Below are 22,093 nucleotides of genomic sequence, written 5' to 3' on the forward strand. Positions count from 1 at the left end.
AATGAAACGATCTTACCAGAATCTACGCCGTGGAAAAGGAACACAGCCTTTCAAATGTGACAGATAGTAGCCTCGCCTCTGCCATGGACTTGAGTCGGGATGGGTTCGCAGAAAGACTCTCCTGCAACTCCGGACACTAACTTTAATCCACGCTCTAACTGAGAGGCTGACAGGATTATTTAAAAGTCCAGTCCCATACCGAATAGAACTACCCTCCATAAGAGACTATCGAAACCTCTGACATTTCTCTGCCAACCACCTGGGACGAAATTCAAAGAATGACTGGGGGATGAGGGAAGTGGGAGAGGTATTTAAGCTTTTGGCTGGGGTGTCTTTGCCTCCTCCTGGTGGCCAGGTTCTGAATTCCCAAAAGTAATGATTGCAGCTGTGGACTCTTTCCATTTATGAGGAAAAGAACAATTTTAACTGAATAAACTTTTGCAACAATTTTAATGTTCCTAGCAGCATAAATGTAAAAATAATATATAATTTAATACATATTTTTATTGACAATCTAGAATTGACAAAAAGATAAACAATATATTAATAAGAAACCACCAATTTATGGAATAGTTTAGTGATCATACAGTACACCACCTCCCTTACAATTATTATTCTTCAATTAAGCTGATTCAGCATGCAAAAATGCTTTCCATTGAGTGATTTATGAAATTCATTGCCCACTGAGCGATACTGACTTAGATGATTGACACAGATATAAATTTACTCTGTACATGAGCTTTAGAGGATATAGTAGATTTTCCCTTAGTAAGTCAGAAACAAAGCACTATGGTGAAATGGCCAGGAACAATTTTAGCAACAGCATGACTAATTTGTTTTGACACTTACTAACAAAGATTAACGAAAGGGAAGGAACTTATCTATACAAACTGACTGCACTAAAATGAATCAATTATGTGTATTTATTTAAGCATCATAAAATTAACTTCATACACTTAGATAAAATTGAAACCATTTCTTAGGCCATTGTTTTATTTAACAAATGTAAAGAAATGCAACCATTTCAGGTAACACATTTTACAATTTTGTATATATTAACTTAATCTTTTCTGAAAAACTTTCATGGGTGGCCATAAGAGAGACAAATAAATAATACATAATGCTACTTTAAAAGTTATATAAACACTTCCATTCATTGGATGAGCAGCCTCATGGTTTACATTTATTCAGAAACGTGCAAATGAGGGATGCTTTATATTTGGTGAATCAAACTTGACTGTTAACGAGTTTTACAAGTACCCCTGTACTGTATTTTATATAAAAAACATAATTTATGTAAGAACTTACCTGATAAATTCATTTCTTTCATATTAGCAAGAGTCCATGAGCTAGTGACGTATGGGATATACATTCCTACCAGGAGGGGCAAAGTTTCCCAAACCTTAAACTGCCTATAAATACACCCCTCACCACACCCACAAATCAGTTTAACGAATAGCCAAGAAGTGGGGTGATAAGAAAAAAGTGCGAAAGCATATAAAATAAGGAATTGGAATAATTGTGCTTTATACAAAAAAATCATAACCACCACAAAAAAGGGCGGGCCTCATGGACTCTTGCTAATATGAAAGAAATGAATTTATCAGGTAAGTTCTTACATAAATTATGTTTTCTTTCATGTAATTAGCAAGAGTCCATGAGCTAGTGACGTATGGGATAATGACTACCCAAGATGTGGATCTTTCCACGCAAGAGTCACTAGAGAGGGAGGGATAAAATAAAGACAGCCAATTCCTGCTGAAAATAATCCACACCCAAAATAAAGTTTAATGAAAAACATAAACAGAAGATTCAAACTGAAACCGCTGCCTGAAGTACTTTTCTACCAAAAACTGCTTCAGAAGAAGAAAATACATCAAAATGGTAGAATTTAGTAAAAGTATGCAAAGAGGACCAAGTTGCTGCTTTGCAAATCTGATCAACCGAAGCTTCATTCCTAAACGCCCAGGAAGTAGAAACTGACCTAGTAGAATGAGCTGTAATCCTTTGAGGCGGAGTTTTACCCGACTCGACATAGGCATGATGAATTAAAGATTTCAACCAAGATGCCAAAGAAATGGCAGAAGCTTTCTGGCCTTTTCTAGAACCGGAAAAGATAACAGACTAGAAGTCTTTCGGAAAGACTTAGTAGCTTCAACATAATATTTCAAAGCTCTAACAACATCCAAAGAATGCAACGATTTCTCCTTAGAATTCTTAGGATTAGGACATAATGAAGGAACCACAATTTCTCTACTAATGTTGTTGGAATTCACAACCTTAAGTAAAAATTCAAAAGAAGTTTGCAACACCGCCTTATCCTGATGAAAAATCAGAAAAGGAGACTCACAAGAAAGAGCAGATAATTCAGAGACTCTTCTGGCAGAAGAGATCGCCTAAAGGAACAAAACTTTCCAAGAAAGTAATTTAATGTCCAATGAATGCATAGGTTCAAACGGAGGAGCTTGAAGAGCCCCCAGAACCAAATTCAAACTCCAAGGAGGAGAAATTGACTTAATGACAGGTTTTATACGAACCAAAGCTTGTACAAAACAATGAATATCAGGAAGATTAGCAATCTTTCTGTGAAAAAGAACAGAAAGAGCAGAGATTTGTCCTTTCAAAGAACTTGCGGATAAACCTTTATCTAAACCATCCTGAAGAAACTGTAAAATTCTCGGAATTCTAAAAGAATGCCAAGAAAAATGATGAGAAAGACACCAAGAAATATAAGTCTTCCAGACTCTATAATATATCTCTCTGGATACAGATTTACGAGCCTGTAACATAGTATTAATCACAGAGTCAGAGAAACCTCTTTGACCAAGAATCAAGCGTTCAATCTCCATACCTTTAAATTTAAGGATTTGAGATCCTGATGGAAAAAAGGACCTTGCGACAGAAGGTCTGGTCTTAGCGGAAGAGTCCACGGTTGGCAAGAGGCCATCCGGACAAGATCCGCATACCAAAACCTGTGAGGCCATGCCGGAGCTACCAGCAGAACAAACGAGCATTCCTTCAGAATCTTGGAGATTACTCTTGGAAGAAGAACTAGAGGCGGAAAGATATAGGCAGGATGATACTTCCAAGGAAGTGATAATGCATCCACTGCTTCCGCCTGAGGATCCTGGGATCTGGACAGATACCTGGGAAGTTTCTTGTTTAGATGAGACGCCATCAGATCTATTTCTGGAAGCTCCCACATTTGAACAATCTGAAGAAATACCTCTGGGTGAAGAGACCATTCGCCCGGATTTAACGTTTGGCGACTGAGATAATCCGCTTCCCAATTGTCTATACCTGGGATATGAACCGCAGAGATTAGACAGGAGCTGGATTCCGCCCAAACCAGAATTCGAGATACTTCTTTCATAGCCAGAGGACTGTGAGTCCCTCCTTGATGATTGATGTATGCCACAGTAGTGACATTGTCTGTCTGAAAACAAATGAACGATTCTCTCTTCAGAAGAGGCCAAGACTGAAGAGCTCTGAAAATTGCACGGAGTCCCAAAATATTGATCGGTAATCTCACCTCCTGAGATTCCCAAACTCCTTGTGCCGTCAGAGATCCCCACACAGCTCCCCAACCTGTGAGACTTGCATCTGTTGAAATTACAGTCCAGGTCGGAAGAACAAAAGAAGCCCCCTGAATTAAACGATGGTGATCTGTCCACCACGTTAGAGAGTGTCGTACAATCGGTTTTAAAGATATTAATTGAGATATCTTTGTGTAATCCCTGCACCATTGATTCAGCATACAGAGCTGAAGAGGTCGCATGTGAAAACGAGCAAAGGGGATCGCGTCCGATGCAGCAGTCATAAGACCTAAAAATTCTGTGCATAAGGCTACCGAAGGGAATGATTGTGACTGAAGGTTTCGACAAGCTGAAATCAATTTTAGACGTCTCTTGTCTGTCAAAGACAGAATCATGGACACTGAATCTATCTGGAAACCCAGAAAGGTTACCCTTGTCTGAGGAATCAATTAACTTTTTAGTGAATTGATCCTCCAACCATGATCTTGAAGAAACAACACAAGTCGATTCGTATGAGATTCTGCTAAATGTAAAGACTGAACAAGTACCAAGATATCGTCCAAATAAGGAAATACCACAATACCCTGTTCTCTGATTACAGACAGAAGGGCACCGAGAACCTTTGTAAAAATTCTTGGAGCTGTAGCTAGGCCAAACGGCAGAGCCACAAACTGGTAATGCTTGTCCAGAAAAGAGAATCTCAGGAACTGATAATGATCTGGATGAATCGGAATATGCAGATATGCATCCTGTAAATCTATTGTGGACATATAATGCCCTTGCTGAACAAAAGGCAAGATAGTCCTTACAGTTACCATTTTGAACGTTGGTATCCTTACATAACGATTCAATATTTTTAGATCCAGAACTGGTCTGAAGGAATTCTCCTTCTTTGGTACAATGAAGAGATTTGAATAAAACCCCATCCCCTGTTCCAGAACTGGAACTGGCATAATTACTCTAGCCAACTCTAGATCTGAAACACATTTCAGAAATGCTTGAGCTTTCACTGAATTTACTGGGACACGGGAAAGAAAAAATCTCTTTGCAGGAGGTCTTATCTTGAAACCAATTCTGTACCCTTCTGAAACAATGTTCTGAATCCAAAGATTGTGAACAGAATTGATCCAAATTTCTTTGAAAAAACGTAACCTGCCCCCTACCAGCTGAGCTGGAATGAGGGCCGCACCTTCATGTGGACTTAGAAGCTGGCTTTGCTTTTCTAGAAGGCTTGGATTTATTCCAGACTGGAGATGGTTTCCAAACTGAAACTGCTCCTGAGGATGAAGGATCAGGCTTTTGTTCTTTGTTGAAACGAAAGGAACGAAAACGATTATTAGCCCTGTTTTTACCCTTAGATTTTTTATCCTGTGGTAAAAAAGTTCCTTTCCCACCAGTAACAGTTGAGATAATAGAATCCAACTGAGAACCAAATAATTTGTTACCCTGGAAAGAAATGGAAAGTAGAGTTGATTTAGAAGACATATCAGCATTCCAAGTTTTAAGCCATAAAGCTCTTCTAGCTAAAATAGCTAGAGACATAAACCTGACATCAACTCTGATAATATCAAAAATGGCATCACAGATAAAATTATTAGCATGTTGAAGAAGAAGAATAATATTATGAGAATCATGATCTGTTACTTGTTGCGCTAAAGTTTCCAACCAAAAAGTTGAAGCTGCAGCAACATCAGCCAATGATATAGCAGGTCTAAGAAGATTACCTGAACACAGATAAGCTTTTCTTAGAAAGGATTCAATTTTCCTATCTAAAGGATCCTTAAACGAAGTACCATCTGACGTAGGAATAGTAGTACGTTTAGCAAGGGTAGAAATAGCCCCATCAACTTTAGGGATTTTGTCCCAAAATTCTAATCTGTCAGACGGCACAGGATATAATTGCTTAAAACGTTTAGAAGGAGTAAATGAATTACCCAAATTATTCCATTCTCTGGAAATTACTTCAGAAATAGCACCAGGAACAGGAAAAACTTCTGGAATAACCACAGGAGATTTAAAGACCTTATCTAAACGTTTAGATTTAGTATCAAGAGGACCAGAATCCTTAATTTCTAAAGCAATTAGTACTTCTTTAAGTAAAGAACGAATAAATTCCATTTTAAATAAATATGAAGATTTATCAGCATCAATCTCTGAGACAGAATCCTCTGAACCAGAAGAGTCATTAGAATCAGAATGATGATGTTCATTTAAAAATTCATCTGTATAAAGAGAAGTTTTAAAAGATTTTTTATGTTTACAAGGAGGAGGAATAACAGACATAGCCTTCTTTATGGATTCAGAAACAAAATCTCTTATGTTATCAGGAACATTCTGAACATTAGATGTTGATGGAACTGCAACAGGTAATGGTACATTACTAAAGGAAATATTATCTGCATTAACAAGTTTGTCATGACAATTAATACAAACAACAGCTGGAGGAATAGCTACCAAAAGTTTACAGCAGATACACTTAGCTTTGGTAGTTCCAGCACCAGACAGCGATTTTCCTGAAGTATCTTCTGACTCAGATGCAACGTGAGACATCTTGCAATATGTAAGAGAAAAAACAACATATAAAGCAAAATTGATCAAATTCCTTAAATGACAGTTTCAGGAATGGGAAAAAATGCCAGTGAACAAGCTTCTAGCAATCAGAAGCAATAAAAAATGAGACTTAAATAATGTGGAGACAAAAGCGACGCCCATATTTTTTTAGCGCCAAATAAGACGCCCACATTATTTGGCACCTAAATGCTTTTGGCGCCAAAAATGACGCCACGTCCGGAACGCCGACATTTTTTGGCGCAAAAGAACGTCAAAAATGACGCAACTTCCGGCGACACGTATGACGCCGGAAACAGAAAAGATTTTTTTGCGCCAAAAAAGTCTGCGCCAAAAATGACGCAATAAAATGAAGCATTTTCAGCCCCCGCGAGCCTAACAGCCCACAGGGAAAAAAGTCAAATCTTTAAGGTAAGAAAAATATTTGATTCAAATGCATTATCCCAAATATGAAACTGACTGTCTGAAAATAAGGAATGTTGAACATCCTGAGTCAAGGCAAATAAATGTTTGAATACATATATTTAGAACTTTATTAAAAAAGTGCCCAACCATAGCTTAGAGTGTCACAGAAAATAAGATTTACTTACCCCAGGACACTCATCTACATGTTTGTAGAAAGCCAAACCAGTACTGAAACGAAAATCAGCAGAGGTAATGGTATATTTATAAGAGTATATCGTCGATCTGAAAAGGGAGGTAAGAGATGAATCTCTACGACCGATAACAGAGAACCTATGAAATAGACCCCGTAGAAGGAGATCACTGCATTCAAATAGGCAATACTCTCTTCACATCCCTCTGACATTCACTGCACGCTGAGAGGAAAACCGGGCTCCAACCTGCTGCGGAGCGCATATCAACGTAGAATCTAGCACAAACTTACTTCACCACCTCCATAGGAGGCAAAGTTTGTAAAACTGATTTGTGGGTGTGGTGAGGGGTGTATTTATAGGCATTTTAAGGTTTGGGAAACTTTGCCCCTCCTGGTAGGAATGTATATCCCATACGTCACTAGCTCATGGACTCTTGCTAATTACATGAAAGAAAAGCAGATTAGAATATATTTTGCCAAAAAGATTATATATATATATATATAGATATAGATATTAAAATAATAAACCAGTCTGTACATTAACAGTACATTGTGTTGTCTATGATTATGGCAATTGATTATGTTGCAACATTTTGATAATTATTGATGTTTAATTCTGATTGTGAGCATAAATATGAACATTCTTAAAAAGTCCTGTAATAGTTATACATAATGCCTCGGTGATGCCCTCTAATTTAATTGTATTTCACCAATAAATCGGTATACGAATGTAGCTTCAAAGTTAAAGTATTCCATCTGTCCCAGTATGCTTACATATCTTGTCTTTATTTACCCCGCACTTAGCACTACGGAATCTGCTTGCATATTACTAATAAATAATAACCACAATTTAAGTAAAACTTACCGAACATTGACGACCATCATCGTCATCTTTTTCTTCATAATAGAAGTACACAAAAGGAATCCATAAAAACACACAGAACAATATAATGGAATATAAAGCTGAAAAAACAAAATATTTATTCATTAAATGTATTGTTCACTAGAACCATTTATACAATAGTGAGAAACACAAGCATGCAATATTGCTACAATTAGCTATATACTATGGTTTCTGGGGGAAATAACCCATTTTAAACTAACCCACTTGTATGGAATGAAACATTGAAAGTATTTAAACTCATATGCAATAAAATGGATTAATAGAAATTAAATTCTAACAGAAAGTGCACTTCTGGTTTAATTCAATGCCTCTTATTTAGAATTAAGAGTAATTTTGGTAAAGAACCAAACAAAACACATAATTTATACTTGCTTGTCAAATTCATGTATTTCATGTGGTTATAGTCCACAATTTATTACTCATGGGAATTACCCTTCTCAACCACTAGGAGGAGGCAAAGAGTCCCAAACCCCAATAGTTCTATAAAACCCCTCCCCACCTCACAAAGTGGAAAGGAATAAAAGCCATAAAAGGAGCAGGGAAAAAAAGATGTGCTGAAGAACAAACCAACCTCAGAAAAACACAAGGGTGGGGTTTCGTGGACAACCATGAAATAAAATATTTTATTAAAGGGACAGTTCACCCAAAAACTTTCTCCCCTTTAAATTATTCCCAATGATCCTTTTTACCTGCTAGAGTGTATTAAATTGGTTGCAAGTAGCTCCTTTACTCATATTTCAGCATTTGAAATAGCTGATTTAGCTTGTGGTTTCCCAACCTATACTGAAAGTTTTGATACTGGCGTATACGCTATTGAATAGCCTAAGTAAACACAGCCAGCGGAAGAGAATACACTCTCAGTAGGATACAGGATAGTTAAGTAATAAAATTATAATTTTCCATTGTTCTCTCTATGTATTGAGCTTTGGAGTTCCAGACAAATATAAGATAAGGAAGCAAGTCTGTGTACATGAAAGTGATAACATAATCAGATCTGATATTACCTGAAGCTCAACCCATTGTAATAGGCTGTGGTTTCAAAGCACAAAACCAGCTATTTCAGATACACAAATAAACCCGAAAATGCAATTTCTCAAATGTTTTATACTTTGCAGTTGGTATAACAAGTCATTTAAAATACATTTATGGAAAAACAATTTTACAGTATACTGTCCCTTTAAGGAAGTATAAATCATTGTTTCTTTCATACAGGTGCTGAGAGCCATTACACATGGGAACTAATACCTAAGCTGTGGAGTCCAAGAGTAATAACAGAAAGGGAATTAAATCTACAACCTCAAATAAATATATATTCTTCCTTTTAATGAAATACATACATAAACACACATATATATATATATATATATATATATATATATATATATATATATATATATATATATATATATATATATTTTTTTTTTTTTTTTTTTTAAATACAAAAACAAATGTGATGGTGAACAAAAAAGGATAAAAGTCCCAGGTAATCACGGTGGTAATGCTCAGTAGGTGAACCTCATGGGAAAAAAAAGAGAAACACCACCACAACTGGATAAAGGATACGAAAAAAATTGACTAAAAATAAAACAATTTAAACGGCACCTGACACCCACAATGGTTGAGGCACTCACCACCACCTATAAACCAGACACCAGCGGACTAGAATTCTCCATCGCCACACTAGTTAGGAATTAGGAAATGGGAGACCATGCCAGGTCACAAGGTGAACCGTACAGTCCAAAAAAAGCACGCCCGACCGTAAGGTCACGTCACTTCAAAAAGTTGTTAAGTTCCAAAAGCCACAAGCCCAGTTAACACTACACATAAGCAGATTGAATCACATAACATACAGGATTAAAAAAAAAAACCTGTTCAATAATCCCCCTCAGGAGATATTGACCCTTGATTCCAAGATACTAAAGGAGTCCAACTGAGACCCTGTATTTTTCATGTGAGTTTGCAGGAGCAAATGAGTTACAGTACAATCATGAAGAAGTAAGATGAAACGATCTTACCGAAATCTACGCCGTGGAACAGGAAAACGGCCCTTCAAGTGTGACGGATAGTAGCCTCGCCTCCGCCATGGAAATGAGAGAAAAATTGAGAGAAGAAAGTAGGCAGCAAAGCGAAGTTCGACAACGCCGATTGCTTGTGGAGTCGTTAAAATGAGTCGGGATGGTTTCGCAGAAAGACTCTTCCTGCATCTCCGAACTAACTTTCATCCAAGCCCTCACTGAGAGACTGACAGGATTACTTAAAACTGCCGTCCCATGTCGAAGAGTACTACCCTCTATAAGAGATGAAAACAAACTTCTGACACTTCTCTGCCAACTTCCTGGGACAAAAGGCAAAGAATGACTGGGGGATGAGGGAAGTTGGAGGAGTATTTAAGCCTTTGGCTAGGGTGCCTTTGCCTCCTCCTGGTGGCCAGGCTCTTATTTCCCAAAAGTAATGAATGCAGCTGTGGACTATTTCCATGCACTAACCAAAGTAGCAGCGGTATAATCTTTAACTCCTTCCTTTCTGAAGGAAAGTGAGCCCAAACACTGTGCACTGTAAAACTACCTGCTTTGCAATCCTTTTGAGTCCACAGGATCTGCAATAGCTTGTGCACACACCCTGCACCGGCATATGCTCCTCTCAGCCCTGTAGAACTGAGGAGCGTGAACAGAGGAGCTGGTCTTAAAGGGCCACTAAACCCAAAATCTTTCTTTCATGATTCAGATAGAAAATAGAAATTTAAACAACATTGCAATTTACTTCCATTATTTATTTTGCTTCATTTTTTAAATATCCTTAGTTGAAGAAAAAGCAATGCACATGGTGAGCCAATCACACGAGGCTTCTATGTGCAGCAACCAATCAGCAGCTAGTGAGCATATCTAGATATGCTTTTCATCAAAGAATATCAAGAGAATAAAACAAATTAGATAATATAAGTAAATTAGAAAGATGTTTAAAATTGCATTCTTTTTCTAAATCATAAAAGAAAAAATGTGGGTGGCATGTCCCTTTAAGGAAGAACTTTAAGCTTTAATTTAAATTGGCAATGAGAACCCGGTACATAAAACCCAAATAGCCCCCAATAATAAAGTATATAAAATCCAGCCTCAAATATATAGTATTGTCAAGTAAGTAAATATCTGTATATCAATAACATATATGCTGTATGCTCTGTGCATCTACACTTCACTCGAGGACCTCTATAACCCTGATGTAAATCATAACAATGATTTATCCTTTAATGCACTAAAGCACCCTAAAAAGCATGGTTCATCCTTTTACCCTGTTCACTTCAGGGGTCCAATTGTAAATGCATATCAAAAAGCTGTCCAAGAGGACATATTTAAACTTGAACAAGATGTGGATACCGGGACTTTTGGTAATGCTGCCACCCTCAATCTGAATCAAGCAGAACGCTTAGCCCTCAAGCATTTGAGGGAAAATAAAGATATTGTTATTAGGAATTCAGATAAGGGTGGCAGCATAGTGGTAATGGATAAGGTGTTTTACCTACAAGAAGCCAATAGACAGCTGTTGGACTCTACTGTTTACCGTAAACTTCCTGGAAATCCCACCCTTGTGTTCAAACAAGAATTATCCAGACAAATTGAGGATGGAGTAATTTTGGGTGTTTTCTCTGCTAAAGACTCGGAATGTTTAATACCAGACCACCCCATTATTCCAATATTCCACCATGTACCCAAGATCCATAAGAGTGCCACCTGTCCACCTGGTAGGCCAATCGTGGCTGGTATTGGGTCCCTTTTGGAGCCTCTTGGAGAATGGATGGATAGTATCCTTCAGCCTATTGCTATGGCACAATTAAGTTACCTAAAGGATACTTCCCATCTCCTAGCCACCTTGGATACTATCAGTTGGAAGGAGGATTTTTGTTGGATAATGGCTGATATTATGTCCCTTTACACCAGTATACCCCAGCATCTTGGTATCCAAGCAGTTGATTTTTTCTTGGAAAGACAGGGTATGCTGGATAATACAGTCAGACAGTATATAGGTGAGATTCTTGTTGACACATAATTTTTTCTCTTTTGACAGAGAGTTCTATCTGCAGACCAGGGGAACGGCTATGGGGGCAAAATTTGCCCCTGCTTTTGCCAACATTTTTGTTGCATGGTGGGAGCTAATGTACGTTTACTCTCCCTTGAACCCCTGGTCTGCACAGATAGAGCTCTTCGTCAGATATATAGATGACCTGCTTCTAGTGGTGCGCAGCAATGAGGATCCAAATCTCTTGAATAAGATGTTAGAATATTTTAGTACTAACGAATTGGGCCTAAAGTTTACAGGCGAAATGAACAAAAAGGAGATTAATTTTTTGGACCTCACGCTATACACCATTGGAGACATGATTATGACAAAAACCTAAAGAAAGAGCACTGCTGGAAATACAATCCTACATGCTACCTCTCAGCATCCTAATCATTTAATTAGAGCAATCCCAAAGGGCCAATTTATCAGGCTACGTAGGAATACCAAGTCAGATAACATTTATGATGAACAGTCCCTAGAGCTAAAAAATAGACTCATTAATAGAGGATATAACCCTAATGATTTAGAAGAATGTAGACAGTATGTCAAAATTAACAACTATAGGCTAAAGAAACACAATTCTGAAAGACATATATCAGGGGACTCTGTGGTGTTCTCTACTGAGTATTCACCACAATATACAAGTATAGTTAACATCCTTAAAAAACATCTTCATTTATTAAAGGGTGATCCTATTTTAAAACCCCTGATTGAGAATTTCAGATTTGTATCCAGAAAGCCAAAAACTCTAGCCAGGTCACTATCCCCCAGTATGGTCACAACAAAAGATAATCAGAATCCAACGTGTTGGCTTTCAAAGAAAGTGAACTTTAAATGCGGAGGCAGACAGTGTACCACTTGCACTAATGTAAAAGTGGGAAACAGTTTTGTTTCATCCTATGATAATAAAACTTACCACATTGACTTCTATGCTAATTGTAGAACCACTTACGTGGTCTTTTTATTAACCTGCAATCTTTGTAATAGCCAATACGTTGGAAAAACGTCACGTGAGGTTAAAACAAGATATAGTGAGTACACTAGAGATGTGAAAAATTACTTTGTAGATTCTGCTGTAGCAAACCATTTTAATTATCAACATTTCAGCCATATTGCAGATATGTCTATACAAGTCATTGATAGAGTTATACTCCCCCCTAGAGGTGGGAACAAAAATAAAATCCTAGATAGAAAAGAACTTTACTGGATTTTAAAATTACATACCAGAATACCACATGGCATGAATAAAGAATGCGATATCAACTTCTTTATTGACACTTAGATTTATCTGTAATTTTTTTAATCTACAGGTGCATACAGTCTGATATTCTTTGTTAAGGTACAGCATCATTTTGAGCAATAAGATTAATATATATAACAATTTCTTTTCTTTTTTTTTTCTTTTTATCTTTTGCCCATAACTTAATTGGCAATCTGTCTGGATTTTTTCAGATAGTAATAAGTGAGGTCTCTTTTTTTTAAAACTGGCCATGATTAACACTTAATTTGTATATATTATTCCAGATTTCCTTAATTACATTATGAGGTGGTGTTATATGTTTTCTTTTGTTTATTTCAAGTCACAGTCTCAAATGCATTAGAACACATGTAAGTTTTATTAATTAGTTATGTTGGTGAGGATGGGGTTAATTCCCTTGTGTATATAAGGGTTGTCTTGTCTTTTCCAAATCAGCCTATGATTAAGCGCCACTAGGGGGCGCGAAACGCGTCAGGCCGTCTGTCCCTCTGTGTCATTCTATCTGCTGTATTGCTGTTGGTAATTTTAAGCCAATTTTTCTTTTGTTGGGCTTATGTATATCAATAAACGTCTTTGTTTTTTAAACCCCCGAGTAGTGCCTGCCTTTTTCTCCTATCAATAACATATTGTTGTATAGTAATAGTAAGTAAGCTGTAGGCCAAAGTATAATGTTGTATGGTAAATGGGCTTTAGTTAGAAGGTTTGGTGCTGTAACTTGCTGTCATAGTAGGTTGCTCTAAAGGGCTATGATATACACTGACCTGTGTACCTATTGATAGCCTGTGGGTATCCTGAGGATAGAGTGCCCATCAAGTACTATAATCAACAGTAGAGTATATACTGAGGGTGTACAACTTCATGACCCAACAGGAGGAGGCTAAAGGAATTGTTCCAGTGACGCCTGTGGAAGGCTTGTGACTACTACTCCAGCAAGTAGACTTACATTGCACAGCCAGTACACTCCTAAGCCACTCTCTTCCAGGAACTAACTAGTTACATGTATAAGCTGTATTATGAATTTTAAATATGCTTATAAGGTATAGACTAGTCAAAATTAAACTTTCAAGATTTAGATAGACCATGCAATTTTAAACAACCTTCTAATTTACTCCTATTATCAATTTTTCTTCATTCTCTTGCTATCTTTATTTTAAAAGCAGGAATGTAAATCTTAGCAGTAAGCCTATTTTAGGTTCAGCATCATGGATAGCACTTGCTTATTGGATACTTAAATTTACTCAGATTATCAATTTTCCTTCATTCCCTTGGTATCTTTATTTGAAAAAGCAAGAATCTAAGCTTACGAGCCGGCCCATCGTTGGTTCAGCACCTGGGTAGTGCTTGCTGATTGTTGGCTAAAACATAACAAGGTTCTTATTGCTTCAGGCTCAAGTTTTTTATTTTTTTCAAAGAATATGTCAATATGTAAACAGAACTAAAAAAATAAATAAAAAAAAAATAGCATTAATTATCAACAAAGAACGTCTGATTTATTACAGCAGAGTATTTCTTAATGTTATGCCAGATTTCATAAATAAATTTAAAATTAATTGTAATCCCCCATCAGTGGTATTGTGCCATTGGAGTGACTGGGAAGCGTCTTTAATGGATAATAAACCCAATTTTTTTTCTTTCATGATTCAGATAGAGCATGCAAGTTACTCCTATTATCAATTTTTTCTTTATTCTCTTACTATCTTTATTTGAAAAAGAAGGCATCTAAGCTAAGGAGCCAGCCAATTTTTGGTTCAGAACATTGGGCAGCACTATTTAGCCAACAATCAGCAAGCACAACCCAGGTTGTGAACAAAAAAATGGTCCGGCTTCTAAACTTACATTCTTGCTTTTCAAATAAAAATAAAAAAATAAAGAAAATTTTAAAATATGAGTAAATTAGAAAGTACCTTAAAATTGCATGCTCTATCTGAATCATGAAAGAAAAAATGTGGGTTGAGTGTCCCTTTAAGATATTTAAAGACATGTTACATGTATAAGGAATTGTATTACAATTACAATTGTATCACAAGCGTATTGACAAAAAAAGAAAAAAAAAAAAACATATGCCATACTTATTTTCAGCTCTACAATAAGATACCTTAGAACCCTTCAAAATGTTTTGGGTACAGTTCACAAAAAGTGTATGCAGGGTTGTTTCTCACAACAAATCTGAGAAAATACAGAAACCCTACAACTATAATATTGATTTACACATCTCTGATATGTTCTTGATAAAAGTACTTTGGAGGGATCACAATGATCATTCAGTAAAGATTTGATTTTGTATTTACTATGTGCCTATACATCTCTTCAATGGCCAAAGTGTAAGGACCCTAGTTTTTAATGGTATTAGATAATTAGCATTATAGCAAAAAAAGAGATGATGTAGAATAAATTAGCTTTTGTATAATTAAAAATGCAAACTATAGTTTGTTTTTTATATATTTTATTATTATCGGTTATTTGTAGAGCGCCAACAGATTCCGCAGCGCTACTTTTATTATTTCTTTTTATTAAAAGCAAAAAGAGGCAAGGCATGGGCAGGCAATATCTCATATACTCTTAATACTCTTAAACAATGTAGTAAGGCAGCGAGTAAGGCTAGCAGAATGCTTGGATGTATTGGTAGAGGTATTTGCAGCAGAAATAGTAAGGTTCTTATGCCACTTTATAGATCATTAGTTAGGCCTCATCTTGAGTATTGTGTGCAGTTCTGGAGGCCATATCTTCAGAAGGATATTAACAAACTTGAATCTGTGCAAAGGAGGGCTACCAAAATGGTACATGGTCTAAAAAATAAAACTTACCAGGATAGGCTCAATGACCTAAATATGTATAGCTTAGAGGAGAGAAGGGAAAGAGGTGATATGATAGCAACTTTCAAGTACATTAAAGGGTTTAGTAAAACTGAGGCTGTGGGTATTTTACATAAAATGGAAAATTCAAGAACAAGGGGTCATGAGCTCAAGCTAAAGGGTAGTAGATTCAGGAGTAATTTGAGGAAGCACTTCTTTACAGAAAGAGTGATTGATTTATGGAATAAACTTCCTCAAGAGGTAGTAGCAACAAACACTGTGGGGGACTTTAAAAATGCATGGGACAAGCATAGGGCTATCCTACGAACTAGATAAGTTTATACTGTTAGGTAAGGTGGGGCAGACTTGCTGGGCCTATGGCTCTTATCTGCCGTCAATATCTATGTTTCTAATGAAAGAAAATGAGAGACTTGCCTCAACTGAAACCTCTTTTATAATGCTATATTTACTGAATAAATTAAGATTACTGGAATCATTGCCTATTATAGCTTTGTACTGAAACCGCTGAGGACTGACAAAAGTAAATTGCAGGAGGAAGAATCAAGGACCCACTGGAACTGTGAAGCAAAATCAATCATATCCTATCTGCAGGACAGGACAAAAACAAAAATCTTCCTTTGTGGTTTTAGTGCCTTTTATAGAGGAGGAACTGGAATTTTAGTGCTGGGCTTTCTGTCTTATTCCCTAAATTCTGAGGGCTGATATATTATTATCTATTTATAAAAAATTATATTCATAAAATATTTGTTTTGGAACCAAAATTTGGTACTCAATCTTTGTAAAAGGCATGAAACACAAAATATTTATGTTATGATTGGCTTGAGCATCTATCTAGTTTGCTTTGTTCTCTTGGTATCCTTTGCTGGAAATCATACCTAGATAGGCTCTGGAGCAACAATGCAGACTGGGAACTACCTGCTGATTGGTAACTGCACATATATGCGTCGTCATTGCTCACCTGATGTGTTCAGCTAGCTCCCAGTAGTGCATTTCTACTCCTTAAAAAAAGAATACCAAGAAAATGAAGCAAATGTGAGAGTAATTAATTGGAAAGTTGGTATGCTCTATCTGAATCTTAAAAGTAATGATAAATCCTAATGTTTCAAAAACGCTAAGATTTGCCATCACTAAAAATAAAGGCGACTTTCACTCATCAGTAAAAAAAAAAAAACTGATGAAAAGCTGCCTTTATTTTGCCACGGCTTCACTGTTTAGCTAAGCGGCTCTGACTTCCAACGGCACTGCTCATTTTTTCAATGAGGTCACATTTTCACCTCAATAGCAGTACAGGCCAATCAGCATCATGCATTTTTTTAACACTAGGATTTATCATCACTTTAAAAGAAAAAAATCATTAGCTTGTATGTCCCTTTAAATATAAAGCTTATTAGGCAATACTAGCTGTACTCATAGCTGGAATTCTGCTTGAAGTTTACTATAGCTTCAGTGATAAAAGAAAACAAGTCTGATATTTGTAATCATTTGTCACATAGTATGACTCAGTATGCCAACGAAAACTGTTCTTTCTAGGTATAGTCTGCAGATCAAAATTCTAAATATTTTGCTATGGAGGCTGTTCCAATCAGGACTGAGTAACAACCTCTCAGGAGCTGATATATTCACCTGCTGTGCTGTAAGTTATGATAATTATGGGACCCTGATGGAAATTTCTTCAGAGAAGCAGCATTCATGGTTTAGCTAATACCATCTTTTGGAATAAACAATAAATTTCATCCAACTGTGTCTCACCAGATTCCTGTTGAATTAAAGACTCTTGGAAAATCCATAAGGCACATAATCTGGTGAGAATGTAGACACTATTCTCCTGCTTGCGTCTGAAAAAAACCTGCCAAAAGTCTGTTGTCTGGGAAGGATTTTCTTATTTTTAATTTTTTTGTAAATTTACTAACCAGCTGAAGACAGACTTATTTCATGAATTCTGCAAGAAGGAGGATTATGTTGTGATAATGCATTATTAATGACCCTCTCAAACAAAGTTCTGCCATAAGGGAAACAAGATCATAATAAGCCTTTATATGCCATAAAAGCTGGCTCACATCTAATGCGCATTTCACCAACCAAGGTTTTCTTTCACAGGTAGGGTTATTATAATAAACTTTTGATTATTATTATTATTTATGGCTTAATTTCATTTTTACTGTGTCACATCATTACCACAAATAAAAAGGAACATAAAACCCAATTCCCAATGTGTGCACTGCAGCGGGATTAAACAACCTGGAAAAGGGTACAAATACAGTAGACCGGACACATAATTAGCAAGCTAGAAAATTCCTGGCACTAGCCAGCCTGCTGTATCACACCGTATGGAAGAAAGCAACTAGCAGAAGGTACCTTCTAAGAGTCAATGACAATCCATAAATCCAAAACCAAAAGGAATAAAACCGTCAAATGTATAATGTACTTATTATGTTGGAATAACCTGCAATGTCACTGACATGGTTAATGAAGAAAAACATAGGGATGGTTGGCTATTGAACTTACTCAAGCAAGAAGGGGAACGGTATTTGCAGGGATACTCACCCTTGCAGACTTCTAGGAGGCATTTCATACACCTACCAGTACTAAATGTCTCCTTGAGGTGGTAACCAGTACTGTATTTATTATACATTTTAAAAAAAGTTAAAAATACAAATTGGTCATTCTTTGCAAAAAAAAAAAAAGAAGTGCTGAATATATTCAAAATTATAGAAATAAAAAAACATAATTTATGCTTACCTGATAAATTCCTTTCTCCTGTAGTGTAGTCAGTCCACGGGTCATCCATTACTTATGGGATTATATCTCCTCCCTAACAGGAAGTGCAAGAGGATCACCCAAGCAGAGCTGCTATATAGCTCCTCCCCTCTACGTCATACCCAGTCATTCGACCAAAACCAAACGAGAAAGGAGAAACTATAGGGTGCAGTGGTGACTGGAGTTTAATTTAAAATTTAGACCTGCCGTAAAAACAGGGCGGGCCGTGGACTGACTACACTACAGGAGAAAGGAATTTATCAGGTAAGCATAAATTATGTTTTCTCCTGTTAAGTGTAGTCAGTCCACGGGTCATCCATTACTTATGGGATACCAATACCAAAGCTAAAAGTACACGGATGACGGGAGGGACAGGCAGGACCTTTACACAGAAGGAACCACTGCCTGAAGAACCTTTCTCCCAAAAACAGCCTCCGAAGAAGCAAAAGTGTCAAATTTGTAAAATTTTGAAAAGGTGTGAAGTGAAGACCAAGTTGCAGCCTTGCAAATCTGTTCAACAGAGGCCTCATTTTTAAAGGCCCAAGTGGAAGCCACAGCTCTGGTAGAATGAGCTGTAATTCTTTCAGGAGGCTGCTGTCCAGCAGTCTCATAGGCTAAACGTATTATGCTACGAAGCCAGAAGGAAAGAGAGGTAGCCGAAGCCTTTTGACCTCTCCTCTGTCCCGAATAAACGACAAACAGGGAAGAAGTTTGTCGAAAATCTTTAGTTGCCTGTAAATAGAATTTCAGGGCCCGGACAACGTCCAGATTGTGCAGAAGTCGTTCCTTCTTTGAGGAAGGATTAGGGCACAATGAAGGAACAACAATCTCTTGATTGATATTCTTGTTAGTGACTACCTTAGGTAAGAACCCAGGTTTAGTACGCAGAACTACCTTGTCTGAATGAAAAATCAGATAAGGGGAATCACAATGTAAGGCTGATAACTCAGAGACTCTTCGAGCCGAGGAAATAGCCATTAGGAACAGAACTTTCCAAGATAACAGCTTGATATCAATGGAATGAAGGGGTTCAAACGGAACACCCTGTAAAACGTTAAGAACTAAGTTTAAGCTCCATGGCGGAGCAACAGTTTTAAACACAGGCTTAATCCTGGCCAAAGCCTGACAAAAAGCCTGAACGTCTGGAACTTCTGACAGACGCTTGTGCAAAAGAATGGACATAGCTGAGATCTGTCCCTTTAACGAACTAGCAGATAAACCCTTTTCTAAGCCTTCTTGTAGAAAAGACAATATCCTAGGAATCCTAACCTTACTCCATGAGTAACTCTTGGATTCGCACCAATGTAAGTATTTACGCCATATTTTATGGTAAATTTTCCTGGTAACAGGTTTCCTAGCCTGTATTAAGGTATCAATCACTGACTCCGAGAATCCACGCTTTGATAGAATCAAGCGTTCAATCTCCATGCAGTCAGCCTCAGAGAAATTAGATTTGGATGTTTGAAAGGACCCTGAACCAGAAGGTCCTGTCTCAGAGGCAGAGACCATGGTGGACAGGACGACATGTCCACTAGATCTGCATACCAGGTCCAGCGTGGCCACACAGGCGCTATTAGAATCACCGATGCTCTCTCCTGTTTGATCCTGGCAATCAGTAGAGGAAGTATCGGGAAGGGTGGAAACACATAAGCCATGTTGAAGACCCAAGGTGCTGTCAGAGCATCTATCAGAACCGCTTCCGGGTCCCTGGATCTTGATCCGTAACAAGGAAGCTTGGCGTTCTGGCGAGACGCCATGAGATCCAGATCTGGTTTGCCCCAACGCCGAAGCAGTTGTGCAAATACCTCCGGGTGAAGTTCCCACTCCCCCGGATGAAAAGTCTGGCGACTTAGGAAATCCGCCTCCCAGTTCTCCACGCCTGGGATGTGGATCGCTGACAGGTGGCAAGAGTGAGACTCTGCCCAGAGAATTATCTTTGAGACTTCCATCATCGCTAGGGAACTCCTTGTCCCTCCCTGATGGTTGATGTAAGCCACAGTCGTGATGTTGTCCGACTGGAACCTGATGAACCTCAGAGTTGCTAGCTGAGGCCAAGCCAGAAGAGCATTGAGAACTGCTCTCAATTCCAGGATGTTTATTGGAAGGAGACTCTCCTCCTGAGTCCATGATCCCTGAGCCTTCAGGGAATTCCAGACAGCGCCCCAACCTAGTAGGCTGGCGTCTGTTACAATTGTCCAGTCTGGCCTGCTGAAGGGCATCCCCCTGGACAGATGTGGCCGAGAAAGCCACCATAGAAGAGAATCTCTGGTCTCTTGATCCAGATTCAGCATAGGGGACAAATCTGAGTAATCCCCATTCCACTGACTTAGCATGCACAATTGTAGTGGTCTGAGATGCAGGCGTGCAAAAGGTACTATGTCCATTGCCGCTACCATTAATCCGATTACCTCCATGCATTGAGCCACTGACGGGTGTTGAATGGAATGAAGGACACGGCAAGCATTTAGAAGTTTTGTTAACCTGTCTTCTGTCAGGTAAATTTTCATTTCTACAGAATCTATAAGAGTCCCCAAGAAGGGAACTCTTGTGAGTGGCAATAGAGAACTCTTTTCTACGTTCACCTTCCACCCATGCGACCTTAGAAATGCCAGAACCAACTCTGTATGAGACTTGGCAGTCTGGAAACTTGACGCTTGTATCAAAATGTCGTCTAGGTACGGAGCTACCGAAATTCCTTGCGGTCTTAGTACCGCCAGAAGAGAGCCCAGAACCTTTGTAAAGATTCTTGGAGCCGTGGCTAACCCAAAGGGAAGAGCTACAAACTGGTAATGCCTGTCTAGGAAGGCAAACCTTAGGTACCGATAATGATCCTTGTGAATCGGTATGTGAAGGTAGGCATCCTTTAAATCCACTGTGGTCATGTATTGACCCCTTTGGATCATAGGTAAGATTGTCCGAATAGTTTCCATTTTGAACGATGGAACTCTTAGGAATTTGTTTAGGATCTTTAAGTCCAAAATTGGTCTGAAGGTTCCCTCTTTTTTGGGAACCACAAACAGATTTGAGTAAAACCCTTGTCCGTGTTCCGACCGCGGAACTGGATGGATCACTCCCATTAGTAAAAGGTCTTGTACACAGCGTAGAAACGCTTCTCTCTTTAGCTGGTTTGCTGACAGCCTTGTAAGATGAAATCTCCCTTTTGGAGGAGAAGCTTTGAAGTCCAGAAGATATCCTTGAGATATGATCTCTAACGCCCAGGGATCCTGGACATCTCTTGCCCAAGCCTGGGCGAAGAGAGAAAGTCTGCCCCCCACTAGATCCGTTTCCGGATCGGGGGCCCTCACTTCATGCTGTCTTAGGGGCAGCAGCAGGCTTTCTGGCCTGCTTGCCCTTGTTCCAGGACTGGTTAGGTTTCCAGCCCTGTCTGTAGCGAGCAACAGTTCCTTCCTGCTTTGGAGCTGAGGAAGTTGATGCTGCTCCTGCCTTGAAGTTACGAAAGGCACGAAAATTAGACTGTCTAGCCCTTGGTTTGGCTCTGTCTTGAGGCAGGGCATGACCCTTACCTCCAGTAATGTCAGCGATAATTTCTTTCAAACCGGGCCCGAATAATGTCTGCCCTTTGAAAGGTATGTTAAGCAATTTAGATTT

General features: G+C 38.1%; 1 protein-coding gene across 1 annotated transcript in view; it reads right to left on the reverse strand.

Annotated features, from left to right (window-relative positions):
- Positions 1-22,093, reverse strand: part of LMBRD1 (LMBR1 domain containing 1) — an 810,247-nt gene that overhangs the window by 616,112 nt on the left and 172,042 nt on the right. The window contains exon 4 of the mRNA XM_053710415.1: positions 7,565-7,662. Within this exon, the coding sequence (XP_053566390.1) occupies positions 7,565-7,662 (98 nt within the window). The remainder of the gene's footprint in view (positions 1-7,564; positions 7,663-22,093) is intronic.

The sequence above is a fragment of the Bombina bombina genome, chromosome 4 (assembly GCF_027579735.1).
Source record: "Bombina bombina isolate aBomBom1 chromosome 4, aBomBom1.pri, whole genome shotgun sequence".
Classification (NCBI taxonomy): domain Eukaryota; kingdom Metazoa; phylum Chordata; class Amphibia; order Anura; family Bombinatoridae; genus Bombina; species Bombina bombina.